We start from the raw sequence: 12225 nt of genomic DNA on the forward strand, positions 1-12225 counted from the left end.
AATTTTCAGTACTGAAATGTTTTGATTCCAATTTTCTCTCTCCTTTTTACATCTTCTTTGTCTGGTAAACTGATTTTTCTGTATATGCTTTTGGACAGGGTAAGGTTTTTTGGTGCTTTTTCAGATTTCTATTTCTAGAGCCCCTCTTCCTCTTCTCTTCCTGAAAAGGAGTTTCTTTAATAGGTGATTTTTTTTTTTAACTAAAAAAATTTTTTTGGTGGATACATGTTGATATATCTTGTGGATCTCTTTGCTTTCTGCCAAATCCTACTTAACTTCCTCTCTTACTTCCTTTTTTAGCCTTCTCTGTCAAGGGATATCTCCCCCTTTCTATTTACATCATTCTCCCCAGGGAAGTTCTTTCACCATAGCCACTGCTGAGATCTGCCAGACTTCATACATGTTCGGTATTTTTTGCACTTAGTATGGGCCTTCTGTTTTCTCAGGATGATTTTGACTGTGCTTTGTCACATTAGGCTTTTCATTCTCTCTTCTGTGGTTACACGCTTCCTGCTCTCTGTTCAGGCTTGCAGCAATATGAAGTCCAGAAATAGTTCATTTGGGGTTTGGTGTTTGTTTTTCTATTTACAGGCAATTTGAAGTTCATATTTTCTGTTTCTTAGTAATACTGAAGCCCTGCCACTGGTTTATTTCTCTTCTTGTGGATATGTATCATCTTTTGGAGACCGTGTGCAGAAATTCAGATATAGGCCTTAGTCGTTATCCTAGGGTGATGAAAAACTCCCCAGATTTGGATGTTTGTTTATTAAAAAATATAAAATCTTGAAAGATAGTGTAACCTAATGGTAAGAATAGAGCTGGAGAGTTGGACTTTTTGGGTTCAGATCCTGGTTTGACCACTTACTAGCAGTAAAATCTTGAGTAAATTACTTAATCTTTCAAAGTTTCAGTTTTCTAATTTGTATGATAGAAATTATATTTCCTAGGATTATTTTGAAGATTACATGTGGACTAATAATATACAACTCAAAATAGATGCTCAACCAAATTACCTGCTTCTATTAGCATTCTTGTCATTGTTTTTAATATTATCAGTACCACCAATATCTCTGCATTCAGAAATGCCACATCTTAAATGAAATTGTAATCTGAGTTGAGTTTAGTGCTAAATAGTTGTAAAATAGTGAGATATAGAAAATTGAAATGGAGTGGGTGGAATGTGAGTAAATAGTAATCTCTTTTTGTGTCATAGATATCTTTGATAATGTAATAAAAGCCTTCCTTCTTCCCCTAAATGTACATTTTACATAGAATTTCAAGAGATTAATTGAGCCCTACTTGAATCCTAGGTTAAGATTCTAGTTACTGATGTTGAAAGAACAGGAAGAGAAAGAGAAGCCAGAGCTCATGAAGAGATCTTTGTGACAAATAAGAAATTGTGCTAAAATAATAGCTCCAAAATCCAGTTCTCCATTTTTTTCTTAAAAATACTAATAAATTTTATTTTGAGAAACATCATTTCAGTTTAAGTATGATAATGAGAACTTTGTGGTGATTGGCTCTTAGATTTGTATGCAAAAGTGCCATTACTCTCAATTTTTTTCCTAAACTGCCTTTTCTAACAATGTATTGCCTCATTTTTTACAGTTTTACTTTTTATTTGCCACTTCAAGCACAAATGATAGCTCATCATTTTTTATGGGTCATTTTTTTTTTTTTTTCATTTATGTAGTTGCAAGGTTTTTCCATAGTTTTCATTAAAACATGTTTTTTAAAATTCTGGTTGTTTGTCCAACATCACGGTAGATAATCCAGTTAATTCTAAATTGTTCCCTAGTGTCACATAAAGAGTCAAAAAGCAAAATTGGGCAGGTACTGGTAATGAAATATACTGCTTAAGGTAACTGACATGGAATTGGATCTTTTATTATGAGATTGGGACTTTTTTTTAGGACTTAAAAACTATTAGGGAAATTGAGTAGCTCTTTTAGAAGTTAAGGTATAATTATTTATTGAAATTTTGAGTATACCATGTGAATACTGTTAATATTATTGTCTTTCATGGCTTGTGTTTCAGCCTGAAGTAAATTATGACGTTGTGCGTTGGCTCTCTTGGACTGCCCAAGGCTTTTTACCCCCACTTGCTGCAGCAGTAGGAGGTGTTGCCAGCCAAGAAGTATTGAAAGCTGTGACAGGAAAGTTTTCTCCTTTATGCCAGTGGGTTAGTTCTCTATTTTAATATTTTTTTTGTACTTAAGGTTGAATTATTCACCCATATAATGAATGTCTGTTATGAATTATAACATAGTATTAATTAATATATTATAAAAGCAACCTTAAAGTATTTTTTGATGCATGAGTCAGATGTGATGTGCCACCAAAACTTAATTCTATAATGGAAGCTGACAAGATCATTTGTTGAGGCTATTGGCATGTAACCCAGAGTTGCATTCTAGGATGTATTTCCCTCATTTGTGAGAGTGAAGGAATTTTCACTCTTATATTCCTTATATATAAGGAATTTTCTTATCCTTATATTTAGTTTCCACTACTGTTAGTTTAGCAGTCACATGCTTTCAGGACTCCTGAACTGTTTCATGGAGTCTTTTGGCATCATGAATCTTCAGATTCCCTAGTTTCTAGGTATAAACTTCTAAAGGTAGAAAGCATAGGAATGGTAAAAGTTTGAGAACTATATAGAGTAAAAACATCACAAGATGGAAAAACCCTGGTTTCTATTACCAGAAGGAATAATTGGCAAAGTGTATCAAAGGATACTCTTCAGGCCCTTTTTTTTTTTTTAATTTTAAACATTTGAATATAACATTGATCTTGTTTATTATGTTTTAAAAAGTTTAAATTTAGCTTTAATAATTAAAATTTGTAAATTTATTATTGCTGCTATTAATTAATGTTATTTTGCTGCTGGATTATTTGGTTTATTTTAACACAGTGTACAAGTTCAATTGTAAAAGTCTGGTTTAGATATAACTATTAGCAGCATGGGGAATATAAATTATGTTATTAATATAGATTCTATGTTATAATTAAATAAATAACCATTTATTCATGTTCATGGTCATGTTCACGTTTTTTAGCCATATAAGTTACTTAAAATGAAAATGAGAATGAGACTCAGGGGTTTTTTTCATTAACCTGAACTAATTCTGTTTGATATTATTTTAAATGCTGAAATTGTGGCTTCCTAGACCATTTCCTCTGTAGTATATGTAATAATTACAGATGACATAGTTTCCAAGTTGGAAATTAAATATGGACTAGGTACTTTCCTATCAAAAGTAAACAAATTATTCAAATGTAGCTGAAATTGAATGAGCTTCCAGAAGTTTTTATGTAGTTATAAAAAATAGATTTGGAGGTGAAATTTCCTTTTGTTTGTTAATAATAGAATATATCATCTGTAAGATGGCTAAATGACATGAATCAAATTATATCTTTTTACAGTTCCTCCAGATTTAACCATTGTTTCAATGAAAGAATGTAAGGAATGTTTATTGCATAAGAAACAATTATATTTTTAAATCCATTATTTTACTCTGAAGCAGCATGTTTATCATTGTTTTCTTTAATGATCATTAAATAACTACAGAAGATAATTACTTTTTCTAGCAATTTAGCTTTCTACATAGTAAGTTATGTTTTTATCTTCTACTTTAAGTTATATATTGAAGCAGCAGATATTGTCGAATCCCTAGGCAAACCTGAACGTGAAGAATTTCTCCCACGGTAATACTGACCTTTTTGTTGCTTTTTTCTTAGTTGTATGTTTATAAGGAGCAACTAGATTAAAAGAGTTTTTGTGCAAACATGCATTTGTTTTAGATGTCTTTTCTCCTGAGCTCACTTCTGCAGTCATTTCTTCTCTACTTAGAGATTGTGTCATAATAATGCAGTATCTCGTTACCACCTTATAAATAATGAATATAAAGTGTTAAATTTATATCATGAGAATGGTTAGGTTTCGAAACATCATTCTGATTTTAGATGAAAACAATTGCTACCTGCAGCTTTTATTTATATCAGTCATTCTTTACCTTTTGGGTCACATATCTCTTTGGGAATCTGATAAAAGCTTATGAATTCATTCTCCCAAAAATACACATAACCCAAAGTTCTGCCTTCAATTTAAGTGGGTTAACAACTTCAAAGCCCAGCCATAGTCTTCTCTACAAACCTTTATTAAAAATCCCTGCCTTAAAAATTTTTTTCCAGATAAACTAAAGTGACCTTCACTTAAGTCATTTGGACTTAGAATATTAAGTCAAATGGAAAAAAGAAACAACTGATTTCTTTATGAAGTTTCTTCTCTTTCAAATAAGATAATTTATCTATTAGTTTGGAAGAAACTCATTAAATTGGTACTAGCAGCAATTAAACTAATCTTAATAATGTTTTTTTATGCCATTCTATTTTCTTGGTTTATATTGTTTTTTACAGAGGAGATAGATATGATGCCTTACGAGCCTGCATTGGAGACACTTTGTGTCAGAAGCTACAAAATTTGAATATCTTTTTAGTAAGTAGGAATAATAATGAGAATAAATAGTACAGTCAAACTGCTCTTGTATATCAAGTTAATTTATTAAAGGAAATTTGAGTAAAGTTTCTAACATAGTAGACATTCAGGAAATGTTTAAAACAGGAATTTGTAAACTGTACCTGCAGGCCAAATCCATCCTGCTGCCTGTTTTTATAAATAAAGTTTCACGAGAACACAGCCAAGCCCATTTATTCAAATATTGTCTATGGCTTCTTTCATACTATAATAGTGGAGCTGAGTAGTTGTGAAAAAGACCATATCGCTTACAAAGCTGAAAACATTCACTGTCTGGCCCTTTATAGAAGACGTTTGCCAACCCATCGTCTAGAGAATTAGTACGTGTAAAGTTAAAATACGAGTATAATAGTTTTGAACATTAAATGATTTTCTAGAAATACATTAAAAATTGTGGGTTTGGGGTTTTTTTTTGTTTTTTCTTACCAAATGTAGGAATATGTAGGTGGATCTGTCTTTCTTAAATGTCTTAGTGCATTGACAGGGAAGCTCTCCCCAATAGCATAAGACGACTTCTCCTGCCACTTATTTTTTTTAATTATTATAATCAGTCCTAAAAGTACTACTGATTTTTATTATTCATTTTTTAAATAATATTTTGGAAATCAGCAGTATTCCTGAGCTTTTACCTGCATGTAGAATCTATTATTAGTTTTTACTTAAAAGTCTTAGAATAGTTGTATTCATCAAATGAGTTTAGAAAATTGTCTATAAACAAGTAATCTTTTTAATTGTAATGTTGCACTGTTTCATGCTGTTTGTTTCCATCTTATATAAAAACTGAGTTCAAACTTTGGCTTTTGTGTGGAATATTAAAATGTCTTCTTTTTAAAGGAATTATAAATATTATGCTTTTCCTTCTATGATTTATACATTTTTTTAATCGAGACACTTATAATGATATCATGAACCATTAAATCTTTTAAAGTAAAATGATTTTTAAGTTACTTTAAAAGTTCAAATTATTTTTAAAAGTATGTATTGTAACAGCATTTGAAGAAACTTAAGATGAAATTGCTCTTTAGTAAGTAGATGTTTTAATTTTATTTAATCTGATACCTTTTATTTTTCTTCTCCATAGGTAGGATGTGGAGCCATAGGCTGTGAAATGTTAAAAAATTTTGCTTTGCTAGGTGTTGGCACAGGCAAAGAGAAGGGAATGGTAAGATATAAATCCTTGAGAGTTAAAAGTTTATATTTCTTTTGCTGCCCAGTTTTGAATCATATTTGACTGCATGCATCTGAAGTATTGGTTTTTGAGGATAGGGCCACTAGGCTAGAAATTGGAAGATTCTGATTCTACCCTGACCATTTTTCAAAATTTATGTGACCTTGTGACAAATAACTTGAGTTCTCTGCTCCTCAGTTTCTTTCTTTAGTATTGTGAAACTGTTATCTGTACTACCTGCCTCATAATGTAATTATGAAGATCAAATGTGAAAGGGCTTTTGAAACAATAAAGCACATTAATACTGTTATTTCTATTAGATACTACTTATTATTAAATAAATATTTAAGATGGGAGAAGCTAACATTAGAAAGTTGCAGAGTACTCAAATATTGTTTCAATTGGTGAGTATCAAAAGAGTGAGTAGTGTAAACTTTGGTATACAGTATAAACTCTTAAGATGATAAATGTCAGTTAACTGGAAAGCCATGTCATATATTTAAATAAAAATGTATTTCATTGATGCTGTTTGCCTTTAAGATGTACACTACAGTGGTGATGTCATAGATTTATCATGGTGACTAACAGTGAGTAATTAAATGACTAAAATTTATTTAATAGTTCACATTTTATAGTTTATTAAACTTTCTCACAGTTACAGGCAGATGTCCTACAGTTATATTATTCCTGCTCAGCATTTCCTAAATTGTGTTCCACAAATGACTATTAGTTCTGGTAGTTTTTAAAGTATTTCTTAAAAAAAAATCCTTGGTTACACAAGTTTGGATATCACCTACTTTACTCCTTGGAACTTCATAATACATATCAGCATATAAAAGTCAGGAAAAGAACTATAGTAAATAAACCTACTTACTTCAGGTAACAAAACAAGGTAAGTTAATGTGGACAGATTTCTAGCCTACTGCAAATGCATAGTCTTGCTGTATAAATTCTTCTTTTTTAAAGTGTTTACATAAGTAGCCAAACTAACTAGAAGGAAGGAAAGAGAAATCCCCAGGTTCCAGGAACCAAGAGGGAAATTAATTCCTGAGCTAAAAGCTGTGGTGACTCATAAGTGTTTCTGTCTTAAGTATATGTCCAATACATTAACTAGAAAGAAAGTCATTTGTAAGAAATCATAACTCAGAGCTGCACCACACTGGTGTATGGGGTCCAAAATTATATCATATAAAAACTTCAAGAAGAGAAATGAATATAACAAGTTTAGGGCCATTGAAACCTCTGATTAAAACAAATGCAAAAACACATCATGGTGATACTTACACACTGAGAGTACATAGGACTATGCAGAGAAATCAACATCCATTCAAGACAATTCACAATGAAAAATGACAGTCTACTAGAAAAAGGTACCACCTGGAAGAATCAGCCAATGAAAATAGAAGAATTAACTCTCTAAGAACTATAGATAATAGGAGTGCTACAGATAATAGAACAAACTGTAAAGTTAAAAATGACCAAAGACATAGAAAGAGGAATGGAAACATGAGGGAAAAAGGCACTGGAATTTTCACAAAAAGCCAAGGAAGAATTTTTGTATAATCAGTGAACTTAAAATTCCAATATAGCTGAAGTGAGAATTGATGAAAAGAAGATAAATACCCAAAATATAGTATAGAAAGATTCTTTTTTTTTTAAATGAAAGAGGATACATTTGCATGGTCCAACATAAGTGTAGTAGTATTTCCAGAGAGAGTAAAGATAAGGGAGAAGAAGTAATATATTCCAAGGATAATGACAAGTTTCCAGAGTTGAAGAGACAAGTGTGTTCAGATTGAAAAGGTAAACTAATCCCAAATATATATATATATATATATATATGTATATATATATATATATATATATATATATCTGAAATGCCAGCTAAAAGAAAGTGAATGTGTTTGGGAATACAAATCAACATGTAACAGCTGGAACACACTCTGAGAATACTGCTTCTAGTGAAACCTTTTACAAATACTAGCTTAAGTGGCAAATGCATTATGAGTACTTTTTAGATTATCTTGGATCTGTTTACTTTAATCTTTCATCCTTTAGAATGGGGGTCTGCAAACTTTTTCTTAACCAGATTGTAACTGTTCTAGGCTTGTGGATCTTAAGGCTCTGTCACAGCTGCTGAGCTCTGCCATTGCAGTATGAAAACAGCCATAAAGTGGCGTGACAGTGTTCAGTAAAATTTATTTACAAAAACAGGCAGCCTGCCTGCACTGTAGTTCGTAGACCTCTGCTTTAGCAAGAGCTTTCAAATTGAAACATGCAGGCTTTCTTTCCCAATCAATTGAGACTGAGAATAAATATGTATAGAAAGAAGAGCTAACTCCTCTATGGCTAATCCATTACGGTTCTAAAATGTGATAGTGATGTTAAACCTTTATTTTGTTATGAAGAGTTAAAAAAAAGTTTTGAGTAGGAGTTGCAGTTGGTTTCAGCTGTTTTGTTTGACATGTTCGTATGCTAAACATTATCATTAAATATAAGTATAAAAACAGTAGTATTGGTAACCAGTTTTGGAGTATTTGTATTATAACTTTCACCAGCCAAAATAATTTAGAATAACTTGTGGGAGTTGTTTTAGTCATTCAGAGAAAAACAAAGTAGATTTAAATTTATCTCTTATGTAATTTCAGCCATTTTTTTCCTTGGTATTAGGTTACAGTAACAGATCCTGACTTGATAGAAAAATCCAACTTGAATAGACAGTTTCTATTTCGTCCTCATCACATACAGGTGTGTTGTTATACTGTTTCAAATTTGAATCATCTATTATGTTATACAAATAAGAAGAGAGTTTCCTTTTTATAAATAGAAAATGGAGCTTGAACAAGCATAGTATCTTCTTTATTTTATTAGAATCTCTCAAATTATCAAATAATGGGAATGACAATAGAGTAAATATATAATTATTTTTTAATATAAAAATTAGTTTTTGCATTGATTTTGGGTGTTAAAATCTGAGTTGTGAATGATGGGCAGTATTTTTTTCATTTTATAATCAAGATGTATCTATGTAATTTTAGAAACATCTTAGGATATAAAAACAGCTTCCCTAATTTGAAGTTTTTATAGATGACAAATTTGGCACTGTCTTTTTTATTAACCTTTATTACAAAACAGGTAAAGTTTGAGAATTTTTTGCTCTTTTGCTCTTGTTTGATTATTTAACATCCCTTTTTATTATAAAATAATGCTTATTTTCAGTCTTTTTTATGGAGGTCAAAATATTTAAGTCAGTAAAAGAAACAATTTAGTCAGTCAAGCAAATTTGCTCTTTAGAAATTTTTTTCACTTTGTTGTTCTACAACTCATTGAGAATCTTGGTAAACTAAGAAATGTCATGAACAGGAAAGTAATTAAAGCATACTTGTATATAGTTATATAGTGGCATAGTTAACCGAATGACCTCACCTATCCAAATACAAAGAACTAAGTAACAGGGTCTCTCATGAACTAAAATTTATGTGATAAGATTCATTCACAGACCTTTGTGCATTTTACTTATAAAAGAACTATTAAAGCCTGTTTGTTTTACACTTCTAACAAAGTTTACAATTTGTATGTATGAATGCTAATAGCACTGAGAAGTAAAAACATGTCCGTCTAACAATATGAGAAGAGACAGATACCATTAAAACTAGATGCATTCGTTCAAGCTGAATGATCTATAGATACTTAGGGTTAGAGCCAGTACTCCCAAATAAACTATGATAGCACCTGAAAGGACACCAGTGATTTAAAAATGATCACTAACTCTAAAAGAAAAGAAAGGGTACTCTTTTTATAAAACTGAAACATATATAATAATTTTTTATTTCCATCCAGAAATGGTAAAATTTTTTAAACATTTTAGTACCAAAATATTGATATTAGGTTACCATACCTCTGAGAGTTCATATTCTATAGAACTTGGATTTCTAATATTGTACTGAATGTGTTCTCATTTTTTTTTTCTAGGCACTTACTTGATTCAAACCTCATTACTAGGGAAAAATGTACTTTTAATTAGACTTTTAACTAATATTTTAAGAATTACAGAGCACTTAGCTGTAAAATAGAAGTTGTTTACATTTTTATTAATAATGTATGAATTATGGGGCTTCCCTGGTGGTGCAGTGGTTGAGAATCCGCCTGCGATGCAGGGGACACGGGTTCGTGCCTTGGTCTGGGAGGATCCCACGTGCCACGGAGCGGCTGGGCCCATGGGCCATGGCTGCTGGGCCTGCGCGTCCGGAGCCTGTGCTCCACGGCGGGAGGGGCCACGGCGGTGAGAGGCCCGCGTACCGCAAAAAAAACAAAATGTATGAATTATTAATTCTAATGTGCATTACTAAATGCAGCATGACCACAGTGAATGTAATATCCACAAATTAAAAATGAAAACTGGTCTCATTACATTATTCTTCATATAAAAAATGTTTTAAGTTCAGTCATGGTCTATTTTTCCTGTTTACCATTTATTTCTTGTTTTTATATGTTATTTGTTTAGAAACCTAAAAGCTATACTGCTGCTGATGCAACCCTGAAAATAAATCCTCAATTAAAGATAGATGCACACTTGAACAAAGTATGTCCAGCCACCGAGGTGATTTACAATGATGAGTTCTATACTAAGCAGGATATAATTATTACAGCATTAGATAATGTGGAAGCCAGGAGATACGTAGACAGGTATGTTCTTGAAATTCAGGTTCATAGAAATTGTCTTTCTTTTGTTTTCACTCATTTCTCACACCTATTTATTGAAAAGTTACCGAAGTTTCTGATTATTCTTTATGTTCCTATTATAGTTCTCCTTGAACCCAAGCCTTTTGATGATTTCCCATTAGAGACAGGATAAAATTAAAAATCTTTAAAATGGCCTAAATGTTTTTCATAGAGTATCTGCCACCTGTCCACCACTCCAGCTTAAAATTTACTGTTTCTCCCTGGTTCCCCTTATTCTAGCCACACATTCTTTCTTTCAGTTCTTACAGTGGGGGCATCTAACACTTTTCACCTCAGGGATTTGTACATGATCTCCTTCAACCTCAGGAAATTATGTTTATCTTGTTCTAAAGCTCCTGACCCCAAATCTGCCTACTTACTCTTCACTTCCTTTAGTTTTTTCTCTCATCCTTTCAGTTTCAGCCTAAATGTCTTTATCCAAACAGACTTTCTTTAACCCCTGAATTCTAAATTAGATCCTCCTAAGATAATCTTTCACAGCACTCATTTTTCCTTCATAGCACTTATTTTTTATTGACATGCACATTTATTTAATATTTGTTTCCTCACTAAATCATTTATTCAGTTATTATTTATTTTCCCATCACTCTGTCCTCAGTGCCCAATACATGGTGTCATTCAGTAAATATTTGTTAAATAAGTAGATGAATAAATGACTATGATGTATACACCTTACATAATCTTTCTTATATCTTTGTATGACTCTCTAATGTTAGGGTGCTAGAGCAGATTTATTAGCAGGAAAATTTACCAGTTGAGAGTACAGTGGAAAGTTTGTAAACTTGTGCAGAGAAAGGCAAAAAAGAAACTTTAAGAAATTAAATAAAATATGTTGAATATAGGTATCATAAGTATTGAGAAAGAAGGTTTGGGATGAAGAAAATGTTGAAAAGATATAGTGAGGTAGAACTTATAGTCGGAAAATAAACCAAAGAAGAAATAGAAAACAAGAAAAGAAAGGGTAACATATTAATTAAGAGTTAACCCAGAGGAAAAAAAGTTGAAGCCCAAAATTTGATAGGAGTTTGTTTTTTCTGTTTTCTTATTGAAGTATAGTTGATTTACAATGTTGTGGCAATCTCTGCTGTACAGCAGTGACTCAGTTATACACAGAGACATTCTTTTTTTATATTCTTTTCCATTATGGTTTATCATGGGATATTGAATATAGTTCCCTGTGCTACACATTAGGACCTTGTTGTTTATCCATTCTGTGTAGGAGTTTTAGAACAAGATAAACGTAATGTGTCTTGTTCTAAAACTACCAAACTTGGGAATGGAAGGTAGAGACAAAAATTGCTAGAGTGAGCAACAAAGTTTGTGGGAGGAAGGGGATGGTAATAATAAATGGGTTGTTTGGTGGTCATGTAGCTGTTTCCTAAAGTGTTATATCCAAGAAGTGATCAACATGTGAAATGGTCAGTAGAAATTGGTAAGTTGTCCTCTGCTTACATTGTTACTGCTCACTTTTATGTTTGTTACCTATTTTCTTTTCACATAGCCGTTGCTTAGCAAATCTACGGCCCCTCTTAGATTCTGGAACAATGGGCACTAAGGGACACACTGAAGTTATTGTACCTCATTTAACTGAATCCTATAATAGTCATGTAAGTGAACCACTTTTTTAAAGTAAATATCTCTTCTTTATATCTCATCATTTTTATATCTCACGGTTTGTTTCTCTTCATTAGTCAGTAAATTTGGTTTAGCATTCCTAATCCCTTCTGTTTTTGATCCGCCAATGATGTCTGTGCATATGTGTATAGACATTTTTTTA

At 31.8% G+C, this 12225-nt stretch overlaps 1 protein-coding gene across 1 annotated transcript in view; it reads left to right on the top strand.

Annotated features, from left to right (window-relative positions):
- UBA6 (ubiquitin like modifier activating enzyme 6) overlaps positions 1 to 12225 on the top strand; it is an 80354-nt gene that overhangs the window by 47806 nt on the left and 20323 nt on the right. The window contains exons 14-20 of the mRNA XM_029235092.1: positions 2039 to 2182; positions 3641 to 3708; positions 4420 to 4498; positions 5619 to 5699; positions 8376 to 8453; positions 10210 to 10391; positions 11950 to 12055. Coding sequence (XP_029090925.1) covers positions 2039 to 2182; positions 3641 to 3708; positions 4420 to 4498; positions 5619 to 5699; positions 8376 to 8453; positions 10210 to 10391; positions 11950 to 12055 — 738 coding nt within the window. The remainder of the gene's footprint in view (positions 1 to 2038; positions 2183 to 3640; positions 3709 to 4419; positions 4499 to 5618; positions 5700 to 8375; positions 8454 to 10209; positions 10392 to 11949; positions 12056 to 12225) is intronic.

This window comes from Monodon monoceros, unplaced genomic scaffold, assembly GCF_005190385.1.
Source record: "Monodon monoceros isolate NGI ecotype Baffin Bay Population unplaced genomic scaffold, NGI_Narwhal_1 Super_Scaffold_20, whole genome shotgun sequence".
Classification (NCBI taxonomy): Eukaryota; Metazoa; Chordata; class Mammalia; order Artiodactyla; family Monodontidae; genus Monodon; species Monodon monoceros.